Raw genomic sequence first — 21,303 nt, forward strand, 5'->3', positions numbered from 1 at the left:
ATTATCTGAAATGCTATTCGATTGTGTTTTCAACAGTTTTTAGTTTATTCAGTTTTTCTCTTCTTGCATAATTTATACATAGACATACACATTTATATAACATAAACCACACATGTACAACTAAACAATAGTTCTCGTTTATCAATTTCATATTTCTCTTCATTTATCTCGCATTCGGTTTGTTAATATCACTCATACGCCACGTGTGGCAGGTCAGAGAGTTGGGTTGGCAGTCCATCAAGTGGCATTGGATTTTTCATCATCCTGCTGCAACGGCGGACTTTTCCCATTTCCATTTGCCTGCGGTTGCTGCTGTGGCGGCGATTCCGCCTTCTCCTCCCCTAAATCCACGGTGGTTTTCGAGGAGTGCAACTCCGTCTCCTCCGGAATGACCTTGCGACCCTCTTGATCCTATGAAATGCGAAGATAAAAGGTGGATTAATGACTTTGAAATAATAGTGTGAAGGCAATATCATGCTAAATGCTGAGTAAATACGGTAAGCACTTCAATAAACTCATGCCAAACACAGCAGATTTTTAGCTAGCCAGAAAAGTGAGCTCCTATAAATTCAGCTTTTTGTCCGAGTGAATCGGTTTTTTAAGGTCACACTGTATTTTCTGCAATTAAGGTGAATACACACTTGCATCCCCTAGTTATTCGCACACATGCAATTAGCAATTAAAAAGCTAAAATGCATGCAAAAACCAATTCCATAACGAGCAGAAAAATTAACCAACCAATTCAAACGAAATAAAAGCATAAGCGCCGAAAAAAATATAATCAAGTGGCAGCGGATGAATACCATACCGAATTGTGGCCGCACTTGTGTTGCGCAGTGTAAAGTGCTATTTGCAATTTGCCCGCCCAACTTGCTTTTAGTTTTCCCTTTGCGCCCTCAACGGGTTTTCATGCACATGCGGGCAAGTATAATCAACATGCATGCTAATTTGAGTTTGAACATGAAATTTAAGTGGCCGATAAATCACATTTAATGGAGTTATAGTTCGATGATGCCCGGCATATTCTGTTCGTTTGGATTTCCCGTAAAATGAACGTGTTTGCTGACTAGATTGGAAATAGTGGTTCCCACTCGAAGACCCATGAAAAACTAGTTTATTAATCGTTTATATCTAATGATTTGATGGAACATAACCCAATTATTCTTGACCATAGCAACTTTCAGTCCTTGAAGCTTTTGCCCTATAACTCCTTAGCGGATTTTTCAGCTGGCTATTCCACCCTCTTTGGCGTCCCTGGCTCCCCATTCGAATTTCATTTTACCCCACTCTATTCTCGATTCCATAAGCATTCCGGCTGAGTTCGCTTCGCATATGCACGAATAAACGAATAAACTGCAGCAGTTGCATCGGAGATGGCTGGTGTTTTTCCTTTTTCCACTTTTTGGTTTATTGTCGAAAGGCATTTCCGCGTCATCAAACTTTTTGGATAATTCGCCATGCATCGAACGTAGTTGGCTCGTTGTTTGGCTTTTTATTAAAAAAGTGTTTGGGGTGGCTGGGTGAGGTAGGTGGAAAATGCACCGGCCTTGCAGTTGAATGCACAAAAGTTTTCCAACAAACTGACGCACACAAGCAAGTGCACCTCTGTATAGAAATGCGCATCTTAAGTGGCATGTGTGGTGAAAAGCGAGAGGAAACGCAAAGGAAAATGCAGGGAGAGCACAAAGTACACAGGGAAAAGTTACGAAAATGCAATGTAATTCGACAAATTGTAGGTATGTTAAGAACAACAAGTTTTTCAGACAGCAACATTGTTGGTATTTTATAAACTTCTATTCAAATATCTCCTGCATACATAATTTTATACTAATACGATTTTGGTGCTCAGAGATTAGTAAATATTTGTATTAAGTTGGGTATTTTTCTGTGTGTACTCAGGGAATGAGGGCCAAGAATTTCTATAATGTTCCTGTTCAGTTCATTTTGCGCTGCTTTTGTTTCCATTCCTTTGTTTGCCATCGAGTTGGTCCTTCCGCATATATGTATTTTTATATATACACACCCTTTTAACCCCCCTTTCGCCGCCTGTGTCCTTTGAAGGCGCTCACAATGGGCATTACTTACGCGCAATTTCGCGTTCACTTTTTGTGCGTTATGCTGAAGAAGTTATTGGCCTCGTCGGAGGACTACGATTACGTACATATAGTCGTTTCTGGCCAAAATCAACAGTGACAAATATGGCCAACAGCATCGAATTACGTGGCATTCATTTGGCGATCATTCCCATAAATATTTCTGTATTTGGTGCAGTTCCAGTCCTCCTCTCACACATCAATAAATCGTTCTCATGGAAAACGAAATAAAAATAATGCCAGCTCAAAAAGAAAAAGCAAAAGAAAAGTCTTTGTATGTGTGTGTGTGTTTGGGGAAAAATGGCATTTTTCCTAGCTCTAGCTGAAGAAGAGAGAAAGCAAACCGGAAATCGTAGATGGAAGTGGAACACTCACATGTGTGCAAAACACACACACACACAGCATCCTTTGGCAATGCTAAAATATTGAGCATTCGATTGGGATTCCACTCATTCGTGCTTTTCTTTCTCAAAACCGTGGTGAAAGCATTCTGAAGTTCGAATACTTCCAATTAAGCAATGCGATTTAGTTTATGATACTTTAATGCATTTTTCTATCAGCTTCACCAAATGTTATTCCAATTAGGTTATTTGTTACAAATCACACATCACTTCATTTGATGGGTGTCAACATTATTTATATTCATATTATTTAAATTTTTTCCTTTGTATATTTATGCATATTTATTATAATTTTAATTATGTTTGATTTTCCAACAGTGACTTACCACGGTCGATTGAAAAGTTTGAAATCATTTGCCACATTCGAACAGACGTTGCCTTTTGGCTTGTTTGTTTATTCTATGGCATTGTTGTTCTTTGCACTGCCCCACCCCCCAACACCTGCCACCCACCCCCTTAAATTGGGCAAAATAAACATTGTTGCTTTTTTACAGCAGCTGCCATTGTTATTCCTTTTTGTCAAGTTGTATTAGGTTCAACAACAAATCATTTGGCGCAAAACGTAAACAAAATCAGAGCGCATGAAAAAGGCATGGGAGCATAGAAAAAGGAGCACTTTTCGAGCTACTACGTATTTGAAATTGTTAGCATTAAAGGAGCAAAAACAAATGCCAAATGGGATGTGAGGCGATGTGAGGAACCGAGCTCAAATTGCTCGACGAGTGTGCAAAATTAAACTAAACTCAACTAAGCGTTCAGCGCGCATGGGGCTCCAGGGGGGTCGAAGGGGAATTGTGGGTTATGCACATAAATACAAGTGATGCCCAAAAGTCAAATGGCGCAAGTGCGGGCTTTAATTCAACGAAATAACTTAATGCCCGGATGGCTTGGCAAACTGCGACGCCAGAGCCACCGCGTCCTACGTTTCCTCCAGCCAGCCATTTTTCAGCACCCAACCACCCCTCGCAAAAGCAACCAACAAAGCTGCACTGAGAGCTGTACATGCCATTGCATTTTCCAGGATGTCTACACGGAGAGAAATTTGTAGTTGTATGCCTGTCTGAAAACTTAAAATCACACTTAGTTTCGTGATCCAATTCAAATGGAAGATGCAAGCTATTCTGGGTAAGCTTAAGCTGAATAATTCCATGAATCTCTGGTTGTGGTGCCCGAATTCTCCCAGTGCACTAGCGCAATATCTTGGCGAGTGATGCTGCTTTTGCCACTGCCATGGCCTCTGTTTATTCGCATTCAGTGCTGCATGCTTTCGGGCGCCTGCATCCCAGAACAAGCGATGCCAGAAGGACCAGGACCAGGACCAGGACCCAGGACATGCCGTGCAGTTGCAGTTACATATGTTTGTGTGCCGAATTACCCTTTGCCAAGGGGTCGCATCGATTGGCCAAACTCATTGCCAGTTCATTTGGCTAAAGGCGGAAATGGATTATGTTCGTTTTGCGATTTTGTATGGCTGAGATTTACTCTTTTCTAAAATAATTTGAGTACGATACCTTTTCCATTCAGCAAAGGGTAATTCAGCATTCGATCTTGCATGCTTTCGGTTCATTTTATTTCAGACTATGTCTGGTTTTTACTGTTCGTTTTTGTTTTTTTGTTGGATTCTTGTACATTACCATTAACATGGAGCTGGGTATTACGGATAAATCCACAGCGGGTATTGAAGTTAACAAACCACTTGGATACTTTTTCATGCGGCTGGGAAAAAATGTTGATTCCACGCCCTGTTTGTATGCGAATGGCATTTTTGGCTATAGCATATATTATCCACACATATAGTAAAGGGAGATGCACTCACACAGATACACACGCACACACACACCCACTTTCTCACACATACGGAAATCGAATAGAAAGCTCTCAGCTTTCCCTGGTTTTGGCAAATTTATTTTGCACAAAGCGAAGTTTCGGTTCTGGTTCGGGATTCTGCAAACCGAACTGGCCTGCAATTTGCAAGCGCCTTCTTCTGCACAGAAAGAAAAGAGGAGCTCAAAAGCAGGTCCTACCACCTAAATTAGTTGGATATTAAACTTATTCTAATAAAATATCTATAACATTGGTGTAAATGCCTATAGGGTTTTGAAGTTTCATTAATGTAAACTCTTCCTACTTGTTACTATTCATTTGGCTTAGTGTTATAACTATCAGCCCCCCGCTGAGGCTTCATCCCCCCCGCTTTTTTTAAAACACTGCAGTGAGCTCCTGGTCTCCTGGGGTTGGGTTTCCCTTCATTCCATTTTCTTGTCCAGTGATGTGTGGAGGCAAAACTGTCAGTTTGGTCTGTTTCGCATCGGAATGCTTCGCAAAAAGCAGAAGCGAAGAGCAAATGCCAGGGAAAACTTTGTCTTGTTCATAAATTCATTAATTTGTTGTGTTTTTCTCCCCCCGCTCCCTTGCAGCTGCAGCGTTTGATTTATTGAATTATGGTTGCCTAGTTGCCATAAAAGCCTCGCCTCAAAGCATTGAAAATTAATTACGAAATTAACTTTGACAAGCGGCTTTGAGAGTGCAGCTGGATTGTGAGGGTTATAGTTCGGGGAATAGGAATGGGAGGGGCGGTGAGGGGATAATCAATTGCCGGACATATATCATGGGAAAGTTTTTAATTAAAGGATGGCTCGGATGAAACTGTTTGCTCGATTGCAATTGCAGCTTGGGGCTGCCAGTTGGTGCTCGCCATAAATTATTAAAAATGTCTAAAGATTTTGCTAGTAGGTATCTAGCAAATAAGTGTCATTGGCCAGATGGCTCGGAAACAAATTACAACGTTTAAGCCATAATGGCAATATCTCTTGAGTATGCAAACTAAATAAAGTTTGGTACAAATCCAAAGGGGCAGTATTTCTGGGCGGAAAATCTGGTTAGCTTGTGTTCAGGCCAAAAATGATGAAAAGCCTTTTTAAACGGCTCTAAGTTCTTGCTTTTGAAATTGAAAAGACTACTGTTTCATAAAAGCAGCAATCCAATTCGATTTTCACCTGCAAACCTCTTGTTGTTCTGGGGTTTTAAAAGCTCCTCCTCACTGCTCGGAATTTAAATTCGAAAAATTTGTGGCCAGCGGCGAATATGCTTGTCTGGAAAACAAAACCAATAAGCCCGGCTCGAATTCGAGCTGAACGGCAGCCGGAATGGAGGAGCTCCAGAGAAGCCGGAGAGAAATCGAATCCACTGGAGCGGCATCAAAAGAAACGACCGCTCGACAAAGGCAACCAAATGCCAAACACACAAAACAACCGCCTCTTCAGTGCCCCACTTGCCTCCTAAATGGAGTTCACTTGCAGAAAAAGCGACCAACGTTTCTAAGGATTATTTTTGGCAACTTAAATTAAAGTTTTAAACACACATAATCCTGCAAAAATAAACAAAATATACTTATTGCACGCTATACCACATGGAATATATATATTTTCTAACCACTTTGTACATAACAAATACCTCCCTCTTTCCTACAGACTTTCCTTTTTCTCAGAGTGCATTTTGTGCGAATCGCAGCCGAGGCGGATGCAGTTGGCCCCCGCTTCCGGTTGTCAAGGCAAAAACCAGAGGCAGGATACGGCCAGGCACAAAGGACACGCGCCAGCATGCTAAAAAGTTATTGTGGCAACAGATGTTGGGTATTTAAAAACCAAACATAGGACCGTGGAAAAACAGGAATCAAAACAATTGACGGCAATCAGCAAGAAACTCCAACGCAGAAAGGCTCACGCATACGTACACACACCCAGCGACATACACACACAGGACGAAAAAGGACCCTAAGGAGGTATTTACTCACCTCCAGGACCACGCCCTCCAAGGCGGGCTGTGAAATATTCTTGAGATTGCTGTGATTCAATTTCGGGGCACTGTCGGCCCGATTGCGACCCAATGATTGATTCGACGTCTTGTTATCGGCCTTGCTCAGCATCGAATTGTTCGAGGACTTGTGATTAATCTCCAGCGCGGAGCGCAGGATATCCACTTTGGAGGCGCTCCCGATGTTCCCGTGCCGGGGAACCCCCCTCAAAGTCTCCACGTTGTAGCTGCTGCGTCGCACGGACAGATGGTCATGGATATCGGCCTGCAGCAGGGAAAATCAATTTAAGAAGCGCTTCTTGCCAAATCATTACCCGAATAACCGCGGGAAAAACTTGTGACTGGCACACAATGAATATTGGGTAAAGTATCATTAGCAAAAAGGATCTAACTCCGTTGACTTATTGTTTAAATTTTCAATCATGTCACATTGAATTATGTATCTGATAATTAAGTTATCCTTCCAATTGACAGAGGTATTGTTTCAATGCGGTGACCAACAAAGGGTTCTTGATTAGCCAAAACTCACCCGCGATCCCCGCGGCAGCGACGACAAACTGCCAATCTGATTGTACTTAATCATCAGACTCAGTCGCTCCAAGGACATAGAAGTGCCCTGCTCCTTTGTGGCGGGTTCGGTGAGCTTCTCCGTTTCTCCCGCCTCCACTGCCTCGACCTCCTCCTCGGACTCCTCCGTGGTATGATCGAATTTCCGCAGCCAAATAAGGTGGAGCAGCCCGTAGGCGATTCCTCCGACCACCGCCAGCAGGCCCATGTACCGAAAGGCATCTCGAGTGCCGAACTGACCAATGAGGAGTCCTCCAGTGAAACTGCCACTGCCGCGCCCTTAAATTGCAGACACACCAAATGTGATTACATACGCGCAGGGGCTCATTAGGATAGTACACCGAGAAAAATTGACAATTATACAAAATAATGGTACAAATATTTGTCTAATCACAATTTGTTGATAGATATTTCCATCATATTTCATCGGAGAGTGTTTTGATTTTGAGAATACTTTTAGCTCGATAGGCATGTGTAAAATCGTGACGCCGGGGATGCTACTTACCCAAACTGAAATGTGCCATGCCCAGGACACCAATCAGAGTGGCCAGCAAACTTTTCGGGGCCAGGATCGAGCAGTAGGTCGCCGCAGCCACCCACATGAGATGACAGGATAACGACTCCATGGCCTCGAACGGAAAACACCACCAGGCATTCCTTTATCGAAAGGAAAAAGGGGAAAGGGGAATTCAATTTGGAATTGCATTAGGCCGAATGGGATTCGCACTCACTCGATGAAGGAGTAGCCCACCAGGCGACCCGCGTGCGAGAAGAACGCGATGATAATCAAATTAACGTGCCCAAAGATCCGTGTGATTTTCTCCGCACCATACAGGAAGGGAATACTGCTCACGGTGCCCACGGTGATGGTGATGCCTGGACAATGAAATCGGTCGTAAATGAAAGTTAAACCAGGTCATACAGGCGGTAAAATGCCGCTTTAATGTGCGGAATATTAACTTCGAATGGGTCACGGATGTGAAACTCACCCAGCAGGTAGTTGGGAGCTCCCAGTTCCTTGAGGTACAGGAACAAGAAGCTCTCGATGAAGCCCCAGAAGTTACCGAGCACGAACAGGAAGCAAATGAATGCAATCACATGGGGCATCTTGAGGAGATTCCACAGATCCCGGAACACATTGTCGGCTGGCAGTTTCTCGCCAAGAGGCATCATAAGTACCGACATCGTGGATATCACCAGCAGAACATCGTACGTATAGAAGGCTGCCGAGTAGTCCGTGTACCCCAGGCCCCTCGAGGAGTAATCAATCATAATGCCCGTTATCGGCGAGAATATGGCCATTCCGATGCTGGAGAACAGACGCTCACGTCCAAAGTCTCCGCCGTACTTCTCAATCATTGTCAGGGCAATTGGATCCATGATGGTTACTCCGGCGGACAGCATCGTGGTGGCCAAAAATCTGGGATGTAATCAGGCAGAATGAGGACAGTGAGAATAAAATCTACCTTACCGATTTCTAAACTCACCTGAGCAAGAAGTACACCCAGAATATGATCTCATCGGTCTCCTTGTAGTCCGGCGGACAGATTTCCGGCGCATTCAACGTGAAAGTGCAACGCTGCATCATGCACTCAACGGCTCCGGATGCGATATTGGTCATATTCGTGCGGCGAACTAAGCCGCCACATCTCAAATCCAGATCGTCCATGTCCGTGAGGTTTATGTTACCCCTGACCAAGTAGTCGTGACCGAATCTCTGCAGGATGTCGGTGACGGTCTCGTTGGCGTCCTGCTCGATCTCCATGCCTAGTTGCTCGGTGGGATCGGCGAGATCGGGATGCATTTGCAGCATGAAGTAGGTGGCATCGTCGTTGTCCGAGTGCACCCAACTGCTCCAAAGCAACTTCTTCTGGCTGCTGTCTGACACTGTGGGGTAAAGTAAATTCATAATTGTTATTGATTTTTAATTGTTTAATTTCTTCTAATTGTAAGACTTTGCTTTTCACATTTCTCCGCTATGTTAGACTGAGTTTTTCACATAATCAGACAGGCAGTAAAATTGCTTTTACACTTTTTCCCGCTGAGAACCGCGCCCTCCGAGAAAAGAGAGATGGGAAGGATTCTGGCTCTGACTTTCAGTTGTATCCTGGTGTGCCCTGGGCTGCGATGTCCTGCGCCGGCCATGCATGACCAATTTCCAATTGTGCCAAGTGTCAAGAGTGGGTCCCGAGTGTAATGCCATCATGTTTAGTTAGTTATGCACTTTTGTCTGCTGCTGTAGTGCCCCCATTCGTGAATTCCAACATTGTGATTTCGGGCCAGGACATTGCCAAAGTTTCGGACTCTCCTGACTTTTGTTTGCGTGAAATGGGGCAGGGGAGAGTTTAGCCAACTCATAAATAGGAGATGGTTCTAGTTTAGCACTTCTGGGAGTATGGGAATCTGTGGTCTTTTTGGAGCTAATGGAGGACACTTGTTCTAATCATCACATCACATTTGATAGATTGTTTCGCGAAATGCGATTGAACAATTGAAATATTCCATGTTATCATTGCACTAAAGTAAATATTTTCTTGGTATTAGCTACTCTGTTGCTAAAAATACATTCAATTTTCACTATTAAATGTATTTGTTAAATGAAATGAAATTTTTAATCCATAAAGGTAGTCATATTACAATCTCATCCTTGCTCAAAGTAAACTGTTTACCTTGGATATTATCCCGAGCAAAAGCACTCTCTTTTCCATCTCCATTGGAAATATTTTCATTTCCCCCTCTCTACTTTTCCCTACCTAGTGGCAGGCTGCCACCCACTTTTAATAATGTGGAATAAAAACGCCTTTCAGTGAAGTTTTTTCGGAGAATTGGAAAAAGTTCCCCCGTAAACTTTGGCTCCACAAAACGTCAGGCTTTAATGACAACCACCAACCACCAGCCACCGCACTCGCACGCACTCGACAGGTTGAATTATACTTATTTCTTGTAGTTTCATAGAGAGTCGACTCGGTCTTTGGCTTTTATGGTGCAAGTTGTTCTCGGTTTCTGCTCCCGCCCTCCAGGTTGGTAGCTCACAAAAGACGGAAAAACAAACTAATAAAAGTAAAACACACACGGACAGGGGCAGGAACATGGACACGGACAAGGATATGGACAGGGATACGGACATCGACACGGATACGGACACGGACACAGACAGAGACGGAGGCTATGGACTTCAATAAATGAGTGGGGGAAGATAGGAGAGAATCGCAAGTCGACAACAAGTAAACTGACTGGAAGAACAAAGGATCTACTACATAGAATCAACTTGCAAAGTACACTTGGATACAAAATATCTAGGTACTTTTCAACTCAGGTTTAAAAACAGGTAAGGAAATGATTAGGACATTTCTTAATAATATGACGAGTGAATGAAATGTAATAACCCCTAATGTGTTTTTGAGTATCTGCCCTTTTTTAAACACCACCTTCTGCCTAAAGTTTCTTGGAGTGCACGTCCAACTGGCCGTGATAATAACGCTGTGGTCAGTCGGTGGTCGATCAAGGGGAGTCCGATGTGGACGGGTTCATCACGTCACTTACAATTCAATCCCTGCATGGACATGGCCGACAGTTCGGCTGACGATGACTGGCCGGGCTCCACACCCTCCTCCAACGCGTCCTTCAGCTGGGACATCGGCGGGAACATGGTCGATGACATATTAAGTACTTCTTGGTATCTGCTCCTCGTTTGCGTTGCGAATAATGCTGGCAATGATGACGCCGGCGATGTGGTGGTCGATGTGGTTGGGGCCGGCGATGAGCTCGATTCCGAGGAGGGTTCCATTGTGGTCGTCCTTGTTGTGGTTGCTGTTAGCTGGGATCTCTGCGTGGTGGACGAGGTGGCTGTCGGGCGCACATCATACGCCGGGGTATTCGTGTAAAGCTGGGGATTAACTTGCTCCTGCATCAAACAATAGTCGACGCACTGATGCACGGCCAATTCCAGCTCCGGCTCCTCTGGACATTCTCGACTCGGACACGGCGACCACCAGACCTGCGGAGCAAAATGCCGGAGAAAAAAGAGGTGAGGAAGAGACAAAAGCATGTATTGGAAATTAGAAATGGGTAAAGGATTTGTGCAAGCGCGGGATAGCAAAGGCTCCCTGCATCCCTGAACATTTGCTCGGATTCTTTACATCGATTGCTTGAGCTTCCAGTAAGCTTAGCTCATTGTATTTGCACCCAAGCGGTACGATATGTGAAAACATTGCTAAGGTATTTACTGCGACATTCTATTCCTATCCCTATCCATTTTAAAGTAACGCAGTAAGCTTTCAGAACACACTCCTCGCTGTCACCCTTTAGTTTCCTCAGTACTAATCCACCAAGCTATAGGTAGGTCATCCAACCCTGTAAGCTGAGAAACCCACAATGTCCTCTGTGCCGGCCAAGTCGTGGGGCATTCAGTTTCGCGAAGTGGTCAACTCGCCCTATGTCATAATCGCGCTGACCTGTGTCCTGGGATACGTGGCCTATATAAAGACCAGACGCCAGCGTGGAACCTACGACGATGAGGACTACGAGAAGGAAGGGCATCGCAAGCTGCCGAATCCATTGACTGGACTTCGTCTGAACCGGAAGCAGTTGGCCAAGTACAACTCAGCGCATCCGGATAAAATTTACTTGGTGGCTCTCCGCGAAGTGATCTTTGATGTCTCGAGTGCCGAGCATATTTTTGGGCCTGGAGGCGAGCATAACAAGCTAACGGGAACCGAAATTTCGAATTTCATAAAAAAACAAGCGATATTCATGATGCGTGACCCTAACTCCAATTTCGAGGAATGGAAAATGATTCTGGAAGACTTCTTCTATCCGGCTGGTACACTTATCGACTTTGAAAAAGATCTGACTACTGATGGTGAGGATAAAATGGACTCAATAGTTGAAGAATCAGGCGAGGAAGATAAAAGTGGTCATGGGGAGCAGAAGATGGAGCCGGAAACAGAGCCGGCAATCGAGCTTGATTCTAAAATAGAGGTTCTGATTCCCGAAATCCCTGACATACATTTGGGCCCAGCAGATGATCCCATAAACTCTGATTGCGATTCTCTTCGCACTGCCTACGATTTTCCACCAGGTCAGGATGATCGCGCGGATGAAGAAGATGACGAAGATGGGGATGAGGATAAAAAAGATGTGGATGGTGAGGAAACCTTGGTTGAAGTTGGCCAGGGGGATCGTAGTGCCAGTCCCAGCAAGAATGAAAGCATAACAGATGGGACCCTCGACGACACCATATGGAATGACACAGATGTAACGATGATTGCCAATTTTTAAACATCCTCATCTTCATACGCCGCCCATTGAAATCCAGTCAAAAGTGGCACTTAACCCATCATAAGCTCCCATATATGAACTTAAGCTGTTAGCCGTAATAACACAAACACAAATGAATACCTCTCGGATTTTATGTGTATCTGCATTCACAGCACTTACACTGTAATCAATGCTTTTTACGCATTCCCAAATTATGTATAGCTAAAGATTCGATAGGGATTTCTAATGTATTGCTATGTAATGAAAGGGTTAACGTGTCAGATTAGTGTTATCTTTGAATGTTTTCCTGTGAGTATTTTTCTCGCAGTTTACGGCCTGCGGCTATGTGTTCGTGCTCCCGCATATATCCGTTACCAATTTTAATGCGAATTCAATAAGGCTCTGCGAAGGGCTGCAGGGGGCGGGTTGATTGGGCGCCCGCCTGCAATAATAAAATGGTAATTTCCGTTCACTGCCGTCGTCGTCAAATAAATTTATGCCAAACGGCAAACCGAACTCGGCTCTATAATGGCATAAAATAGTAAACCGCAAGCAACAGGACATGGCCAGTGGAACAGGACACGGGATGTGCTACATGAGAATCCTGCTCCTGTTCCAAGGATGCTGATGTCCGTGGAACGTGCAGAGTGAACACAAATGAAGCCATAAGATGCGTTTGCATGCCCTCTTGCCAGCAAAGTGCTCTAACAAGGGGTACGTATCCTTACAAGGGTGAACTGCCATTAACAATCCATTACACATTGGTTTATGTATCTATGTAGTGACCCTGTAGGGTATTGCGTATTCGACAAGTCTAGCTCGTCACTTCCCCTGCTTGCTGCAGCCATTTTAATGGTGTTATTGTATTTTATGGGCACATCATAAATACAAATTCAATATACGCCCGTGCCAAGTGGCGAATGCTGGGTGGAATTGGCCGCCACTGGATGCGTGTGTGCGTATCGTTCAGGCACACACATTCGTGAAATGAGGCGAGTGCTGGGTCGTACTTTGGCCAAGGGCCAAGCATCCAGGACCAAGGAGCCAGGACCAAGGACCAAGGACCCGGAATCTCCCCCAAAATAACAGTTCCATTGCGTTTCATTACGGCTAACGGCAATGGCTCTAGTGCGACTGCGATTGCGTGTGTGAGTGTGAGCACTAGAGAGATTTCAGTGTGTGTGCGAGTGTGCATTCGTGTTGGTGTTTTAGTGCGACTTAAGTGCTAGCAAAACGACACTAAGATAAATGTACGTGATACACATCCACGGACACGAAACACTCACACTACCACTCGGAAAAATCCATAAGCTTTTGCACAACAAAACAGAGGAAATACATTTGTCTACCATTAAGTAGGTTGGCTTTCACCTTCTGCGACTCTTTGAAATAACAAAAACGTGTGTTTTTTAATACTAGCAAAATACTTTTACATACCCAAACAAACCACATGTTTTTCTTTCTTATTCGATGGCAAAATAGCTAGCAGAATATGGAGGAGCATAAATTGAATCGGCCATGACAAAAAATACTGCTCCGTGTTTGTGTCATTCAATTACTTCTAGACATCTGAATTTGAGGGAATTATTTAGTTTTACCATAACAAGATTTTCTGTTAGTGCTTGTAAACCTGATGTGCATTCGGCCAAAGTGGATTCTTGCCACCGTCTAGAAGTTGTAGAAGAGCCCCGAAATCTCCCCCACTCGGAAAATCTTGTAGTTGCTTCTGGTGAGCTGTTTCTAATGCGTTCCATTCGCTTGCTGGCTGTCAGGCTGCGTTGCTGCTGCTGTCATTTTCTATTTTCCATTTCCATTCGAATTTGTTTAGCCTCGGCCCGCTCTCAAACGCAAGGGCCCTTCGGCTTCGTTTTACCATAATATCCCAGTCATGCGGATGGCCCCGCCCCTTTCCACAGCCCGCCTGCTCGTCCATAATTCGATTTATGTAAAACTCTTGTAGTCCTGCAGTCCTGCGACTGCTGCAATTTGCTGCCAGTGCTCAAGAGCTGCTTGTGTCCGAATGCAATTGGCAAAAGGTGTGAGGCCCAGGCTGTCAAGCTGCTCTCCCCACTGACTCCATAAAGAATGCAGTATCGGGGGAATTGAACGGAGCTGAACTCGGTCGAACACCTCGGGGAAGGCTGTGCTCCACATCTGCACATCCATTCCCTAAATCTCTTGCTGGCAGCCGTAAAGCTTGTACTCAAATTTGTTATGCCACATCTGACCGGCTTACAGGACCCACAGGACCCGAAGGACACGCAATAACATCGGAGCCCCAAAGCCAGAGTCAGAGTCGTTTGCATTGATACGATCATAAGCATAAAGCGGGCACACACATATATCGATATCAATAAAAAGGAAACGCTGGGGGAAATCACAGAAATTCTGCTACGGCATACATAACCCTTAGCCCCGCCGCCCCTCCCAGCTGGCATGACATTTATTTGCTTTATTTCGATGATTTTACATGACGCAAATTTATGCACAAATGCAGATAGAACCAGGAGCGGAACCGAACCAGCGACGGCAAAAAGAACAGAGACCGGAAAAAAGTAAATGGAAAGGGGATGATTCCAGCTGCTGCACTCACAGGGTGACAGAAAACATGTGCACTCGAAAAATACGTTTTCTCACATTCGCCTGTGTAAAAAATGGTATTACACAGATTGTTTACAGATTTAAAGTAACTACATTTTTATCTGAAGGTTTAAAAGGCTTAATTTGTCAGAACATAAAGACATATTCCGGGCTAAAAACCTCCCTGACTGAAATGTCGTGTTCTGTTAAAAATTTATTTAATACATTTAATATTTAATGATCGGGTTACTGTAAACTGTAAACTGGCGAAGAACTAAATCAAACCTATTGAGCTCCTTGGTCCTCCCTAGTCGAATGTCAAATCACTAGAATAAAGGAATAACCACCGAGTCTGGTGCTCCGCGCGTATACGTAATGCTGCGCTGTTCTGTGTACGTGCGCACATCGTCGCATTGCGTACCCGCCGCGTGTGCGTTTGTGTGTGCGCCAGCATGTGGCAAGTTGCTGGGAGCCCAGAAATCAGCAGGAAGTTACCAAACGGAACGAAGCATCTCGCTGTTTTCCGCAGAATCGCTCCACGCGGCAACGTGCACGCATTAGATACACACACACAGACACTTCACGCCTGTGTGCGGTTGTGTTTGTGCGTGGAGTGTTGGCGTGGGTGTGTTGCATGTGGCAACATAATGTTGCCACTGCCTCGAATAAATGCCGGCTTTTATGTAGTTCTCCTCTGCCGCATCGTTGGCTCCTGCGTTCCCTCCAAAATAGAGACGTGCCGTGACTGAAGTGAGGCCATTGTGAGGAGTGGAAAGAGGACTTAAAGCGGTTTCGAATGGCTAAGGGGATGCCGAAGATTTTTGGCAACTCACACGCAACAACTGCCATTGAAAATACTCTTGGCTGGCTGGAATGAATTCGCTACTCAAAATATAGCACACTTAGAGTTGAATTGGAATTACAGCTGCCCAGAATGTGAATATATATCGTTTAATACTAGAAGACAACCTCGCAGAGGGGTACAGACTAAATACTTAATCGTAGGCGATTTAAACGTTTTGGGCGTGATTTAAATATTAAATTACATCAAGTAACTACACTTCCGTACTGATGACATATTCAGATCCCCTCACATGTGTCCTTTACTTTGCTCAATGTGCAGTTAAAGTCATCAGAAAAGTGCAGAGCGGTTTAAACTCGAGACTGGTAAAGTGGGTGCGGAAAAGGCAGGGTAACCGTGAAATAAGCGCATTAAAATAGTACAGCGCAACAGCTGTTTTCCCCGAAGCAGCAGAATAATGCATCCTGGAACTTTCGCCGCTGGGGAGAACTGCGAGAACCGAGGTTGGAAAACCGCAGCCACATCATTTTTAGCTCTTAACTAAACAAGCGTCTAAAGATATTTGCCCACGCACCTCAACCGCAGCCCCCTAAGCAGATTACAGTCATCGCCAAACATTCAAACTGATTGAAACAAAGGTGGAGCCCTTTAATCGATTGCAGCTGCAGATTTCATCAGTCTTTAGTGTGTACAGCAAACAAAGAGGGTCGTTTAATATTAATAAGTGCAACTAATGGCTTCTGATTGCATCATGCCAAATTATGCGACAATTGTGAAGTTTTATGCTGCTGTTGTTGGGATATTAAACTGTCATATTAGGCAGAAGGAGTTGGAGTATTTTTGCAGTGGAAGAACTTACCTCGATGTCGCCGCTGTCTGGATGTCTCAATACGAACGCCGATGGCACCACGCCCGGAATCTCCTGCTGCGGAATAAAGAGCAGCGAGTGGTGGAAAATCGCATTCAGGAGCAGACTCATCACAACGACCGGTTTGTATTTGCCAAATTTGTCAACGAGGAAGCCTGCGGGGAGCCGGGGAAAATGGCATCAGTATGGGAAAATGTAAGCGAGATTGCTGTAAGACGTTGGAAACTGCATCGTCGGGCGTGTAAATCCAATACTTGGCTCCTCAAAGCAACTTGACTGCCATTTGATTGGTTGCTGGCAGCTCGAATGCGGTTTAAGTTGGATTTGACACACCGAGGAGGCAAGCCGAGTAGCTGCCACATTCCTGCATTTTGTCAATACACAAAAGGTTATACCCGCCGCGCTTTATTATGGAAACACATATATTTAAATCTCCCGCTTAAGAACTTTAAATGATTATTACGCTCACTACTATAAGTACTTCAAATTTTATGTTTCGTTTCCAAACTTTCCAAACTCCTTGCTGGCCATTTTATTCGCTCGTTCGTCTCGAACTCGTTTCACTTTTATCGCCTCCAATGCCATTAAATGCGACTATCAAGCTCGATTATAATGCAAGTTGGATGATCGAAATTTTGATGTCGCAACTTTACGAGAGCGTTTTCACTTAGCGCACATTTTATATTTTTTCGCAGCTTTCATGTGCGGCAATACGAGCAGCTTTATGCACTTGCCACACCCCCACTTTCTGTGCCACGCTGCATCGCCCACAACATTTGTCTGTAGCGAGTGTCCACATAAAATGTTTAAAACCTTCGCTGTCGCCAACATTTCATACCGCAAATGCATTTTTTTTAATGCGAAAGCAAATAATAAGAGCCCACGAATCGCGCTGCACAAAAGGAGCAGAGTGCAACCAACCACACGATGGGGCACTTCACATACAGACATTCAGAGGAGAGCAACAGAACTCTGTTTAATTGTCATTTAAACTGCAAGTGAATTAAATTATTCGCACTCGTACGGAAAAGTGGCCTAAAAAATATTGGGCGTGGAAAAAACTCGCTCCGAGGGTGGATAAAACCAATCAAATGTCCGCTGTGCGGTTGAATAAATAATATAAATAAATGTATATGTTTGCGCAGCGCGGATATTTGGAAATAAATCACATAGGCCCAATCGATTGATTTCACAATAAAGTCGTTCTTAAGTTTCTTGGGCAAATGCTCGGTGTTTCCATCAAAGTGCTAACTTTAATAACGAACGAAAGCGAGTGCACTGCACTCGTCGGCGAATCTCGCTTGGCTTCACCTTGGTTCGTTCTTGCTCTCGTTTTCATGCCCGGGCAATCAAACAAAGCAAACTTTTAATTAAAACCCACGCAGCAGGCTAATGAAAGTGCATTAAGACAATTAACCGCCGATCCCGAACCACTCACCTGTTATGGGCGGGCTGAGGAAGGTGGTGAACGGCAGGGCCAGGTAGATGATGGCAATCTCCTCCACCGTGAGTCCAATCGACTGCATGTGAATCGTGAGGTAGGGCAGCAGGGATGAGGTCGCTGCAAGGACAAGGGAGTGCGGATTATTATATTATTATGCGAATTATTGCCGCTGACGAGCAGAACTTAATCACCGACAGGAAATGGCTCAGACGCAGTGATGGAGTTTCCAGGCGAAGGTACTTGCAAAATGTGGCAATTATGTGGGGGATGAAAGGGAATTAGAATGGCCTCAAAATGCATAATTCGATGATGGGTAGAAAAAAGCTCATTGCCGTCTTCAATTTAATAACATTGTCATTATCTTTACGTATTGCACAGAATTAAATGACACGAGTAATTAAATGACACAAAGAGTGTTCACACATGAACACGAATATATTTAAAGACTTACAATTTTGGGCTCCGTTCATATCTTATGTAAATGAATCGAGAGCGATAAATTATATTTAGGATTTTGTTATCTAAGGCGACATGGGTGCATTGCTCAAAAACATGTGCACACTACATGAGTCAGTCACTTGAGATCGTTCCCCGCCTCCTAAAATAGTCCCTTAGCGGGAGACCACAGATAAGGTCCTCGCCGCTCAAGATAGGCAGATGTGCCCGAGCGTGGGACCTCGATAAGGCGGGGACTATTTACTTAGGCCTCTGCGTAGGCCATTTACTTTAAGATGCGATTCTCATGTCACCTAGTTAAACCGAAGATATTTCCAAATAAAATCAGTTTCTTACAAAAACTCAACGAGTAAAGTCTTCTTATTTGGGATTTTACAAAGAGAGTCATTAAATTAGCAAGTTTAATTAATTAAAGCAACGAATTTTGTGTGTATATACTACAATTAGTTAAAGTACATGTTAAACAATAAAAAAAAAAAACTTGATTTATTATTTAGGCATGGTCGGGTAATTCTGTAATGTGTATTTTCTTAAGTCAACTATGGCACATAAATCGCTTTATTCATGGCCTTCAAATGAGACACGGCGGAACTGAAATCGAAAACGCAGATATTACCCTGCGTTTCAATAATTTATGAACATTAACGCGTCACGTGGCTGCAGTCAAAAGGGAGGCGCAACCGAGGGAAATAATGGCGGCAAATTGGGCGAAACGGGGCAGCAGTCACATTCCCAATTTGGCCCGGCCGCCACTTCATTCCACAGCCTTGACCAATTTGAATGTAAACACGCCAAGGATGCCGGGCACGTAAGGATGTGTGTGTGCGCGTGAGAAAAGTGCGTGTCCTGAATGAAATGAAATGAAATTCGTTTGTTAGAGTGCACTTAACACGCGGCCTCGGAGAACGGCGGCTTGAATTCGCTTTACAGCTCCTCCTGCATCACATACACACGGTATACCGTACTATACTATAAAAAGCGAGTATTCTTGAAGAACTTATGCAAAAGAAAACAATTTTTCATTAGTTACTATTACAGCGTAGAAACAAGCCAATGCCTTGAATAAGCTACATTTCTTCTGACTCAGCTTAACAAAACCCCCGTTGTCAACGAGTCGTATGCGTGATATCTGTAAACTGACCAACTCCGAAGTATATATGCCTTGCAAAGCCGTGACGTTTTTTGTTTCTTTGCCAGCTGGATGAAAAACGGTGATAAGAGGTGATTTCTAATTGGTTTTTAATGATACATTGTGCACATTACTCACCGCCATACATCACGAAAAGGGTTATCTTCAGCATTATCAGGTTGGGATTGATGCCGCGCCGCTGGCAGAACTCTCCGAATCGCGACAGCTCCACTTTTTCCGATGCCGCCGGATCCGTGGCGATTTCCTCGCTGACCATTTTCCCCATTTTCCCAACTAACACTCGGCTATTTGCATAGACTGTGCGTGGACTGTGTTGAAGTTCGTTTCAATGAAAAGCGGCCAGCGGCGCGCGAAAAACTGCAACCGATCTAAGTTTCTCGGTCACACACAGATACGCACACAGACTAACACATGGCAGGCACTCGAAATTAAATCCGTAGTTTATTTGCCTTTTACGATTTCTCTCGCTGGCTTTTTCTTGTGATTTTGATTAAATTCAATTGAAATTTGTGATCATCCAGGCAGACCAAGCCAGTTGCTGTCGCTGTATGTATAAATATGCATACATATATAACATATATTACACGCTAAATCACTGATTGCTTTGGTTTCGGTTTTGGTTTTTCACGACATCTAATACTTGATCTTTATTGCTTTCAATTAGCTTTTCCGTTTCCCCGCACTTTTCAAGGTTTCCTCTTTGGGATTTTCCTTTCAATTGCTCACTTTCCACACTTTCCCTATTCGCTCACGATTTTTCCTTCCTGGCTTGCCGCTCGAACTTTTCCAGTCGCCGTTCGCTTCGTGACTGAGCTGCAGGAAAATTAAAACGTCTTATCAACCTCTCAGCTATATCCCCAGATACACAGATATACAGATACACAGATCTTCAGATAGACTGATATACAGATCTACAGATCTCCAGATCCCATATCCCCCGGATCTCTGAGCACACTGATGATCATAATGATGATGGTGATTCTAACTTAAATTGGAGCGTGGCTCGCTGTGTTGGTGACCGATCCCGAGCTCTTATTGTTGGTGTTTTGTTGATGCGACAAGATTGCCGAGAGATAATGTCTCCGGATTTCTTGAATGGAGATAAAAGCCAACGAAACCTGAGCGACGGCTGACGTGCGACAATGTCGCGATCTCCGCCAGAGTGACTGGCAGCCCGAGGACTGAGGAGGTCGGGGATCTGGAGGCTGGCGAAAGATCACTGGGTAGGCCAAGGTTCGCCCACCGGAGATGCGCAGATACACCCCCTCGAGATTTGAACGCTGTGGGGATTAGGGCGGTGAAGATACAAAAAGAGAGCAGCGAATTGCACAGTGTAAAATGATAATTTCAAGATTTGCTAGTTGGATCTAATGATATTAACTGGTATTTCCTTACCTTCCGTCACAACTCAACAGCATCAGCCGTATTCAAAGGCAGTGAAATAATCGCCTCTCCACTCGAAAATTCCACTGAATGCTGTCCTGGCACTCTTGAAGGGTGTTGAACGGGATAATCGTGCCAGTATCGCAAAAGTTTCATGCATTTCCCCAGCGAAGAATTCTATAAGTTTGTACAGCGTTGCAAACAGAAGCGAAGACCGTACTGAACTGACCAAAATCAAGCATATTCCTCGATAGCACCTGCACATGGACGGAAAAACTCATTAGAGATAGGGAAATTACATGTTCATATCGATTGGGATCAAAGCACGTGTTCGGTCGCCAAATTACCAGATATGAGTGCCCTGACAACCGGCCAATGCTCAACAGATTTTTTCGCCGTGTCTCGGAAAATTTACGCCCCACTGACCCGGCCCAACCTCCATATAAACATTTAAGCCTTTATATGAGGGGCTCAACTGACTAGCGGC

The 21,303-nt window shown here is 44.2% G+C and overlaps 2 protein-coding genes across 4 annotated transcripts; one reads left to right on the plus strand and one right to left on the minus strand.

Annotated features, from left to right (window-relative positions):
• Positions 1–21: 21 nt before the first annotated feature.
• Positions 22–21,293, minus strand: LOC6617418. Of its 3 annotated transcripts, none has more exons than XM_032715830.1 (13): positions 20,829–21,293; positions 19,551–20,246; positions 17,822–17,944; positions 16,375–16,538; positions 10,418–10,871; positions 8,362–8,761; positions 7,864–8,294; positions 7,606–7,750; positions 7,380–7,531; positions 6,837–7,153; positions 6,288–6,572; positions 4,129–4,236; positions 22–411 (listed from the first exon to the last, which is right to left on the minus strand). In XM_032715830.1, the coding sequence occupies exons 2-13, from the start codon at positions 19,696–19,698 to the stop codon at positions 238–240; spliced, it is 2,901 nt and encodes a 966-aa protein (XP_032571721.1). In that variant the 5' UTR covers positions 19,699–20,246; positions 20,829–21,293; the 3' UTR covers positions 22–237. The 3 variants fall into 3 exon arrangements, with proteins under 3 accessions (XP_032571721.1, XP_032571718.1, XP_032571726.1); XM_032715827.1 differs by having other exon boundaries at positions 19,551–20,713; XM_032715835.1 differs by lacking the exon at positions 4,129–4,236 and having other exon boundaries at positions 19,551–21,293.
• LOC6617419 lies at positions 11,141–12,419 on the plus strand. The gene has a single exon (XM_002041708.2). It carries the CDS (start codon positions 11,249–11,251, stop codon positions 12,152–12,154), a length of 906 nt encoding a protein of 301 aa, XP_002041744.1. The 5' UTR covers positions 11,141–11,248; the 3' UTR covers positions 12,155–12,419.
• Positions 21,294–21,303: the final 10 nt, after the last annotated feature.

This window comes from Drosophila sechellia, chromosome 2L, assembly GCF_004382195.2.
Source record: "Drosophila sechellia strain sech25 chromosome 2L, ASM438219v1, whole genome shotgun sequence".
NCBI classification, from domain to species: Eukaryota; Metazoa; Arthropoda; class Insecta; order Diptera; family Drosophilidae; genus Drosophila; species Drosophila sechellia.

What these genes read in the sequence shown, in the direction of transcription:
- LOC6617419 (XM_002041708.2), top strand. Translation starts at nt 11,249, where the DNA reads ATGTCCTCTGTGCCGGCCAAGTCGTGGGGCATTCAGTTTCGCGAAGTG.
- LOC6617418 (XM_032715830.1), bottom strand. Translation starts at nt 19,698, where the DNA reads ATGGGGAAAATGGTCAGCGAGGAAATCGCCACGGATCCGGCGGCATCG. An exon ending in GTCCATGCAGGGATTGAATT is followed by an intron (nt 8,762 to 10,417) that starts GTAAGTGACGTG and finishes TTTACCCCACAG; the next exon opens with TGTCAGACAGCAGCCAGAAG. An exon ending in TACCCAGCTCCATGTTAATG is followed by an intron (nt 412 to 4,128) that starts GTAATGTACAAG and finishes CGCATTTCATAG; the next exon opens with GATCAAGAGGGTCGCAAGGT.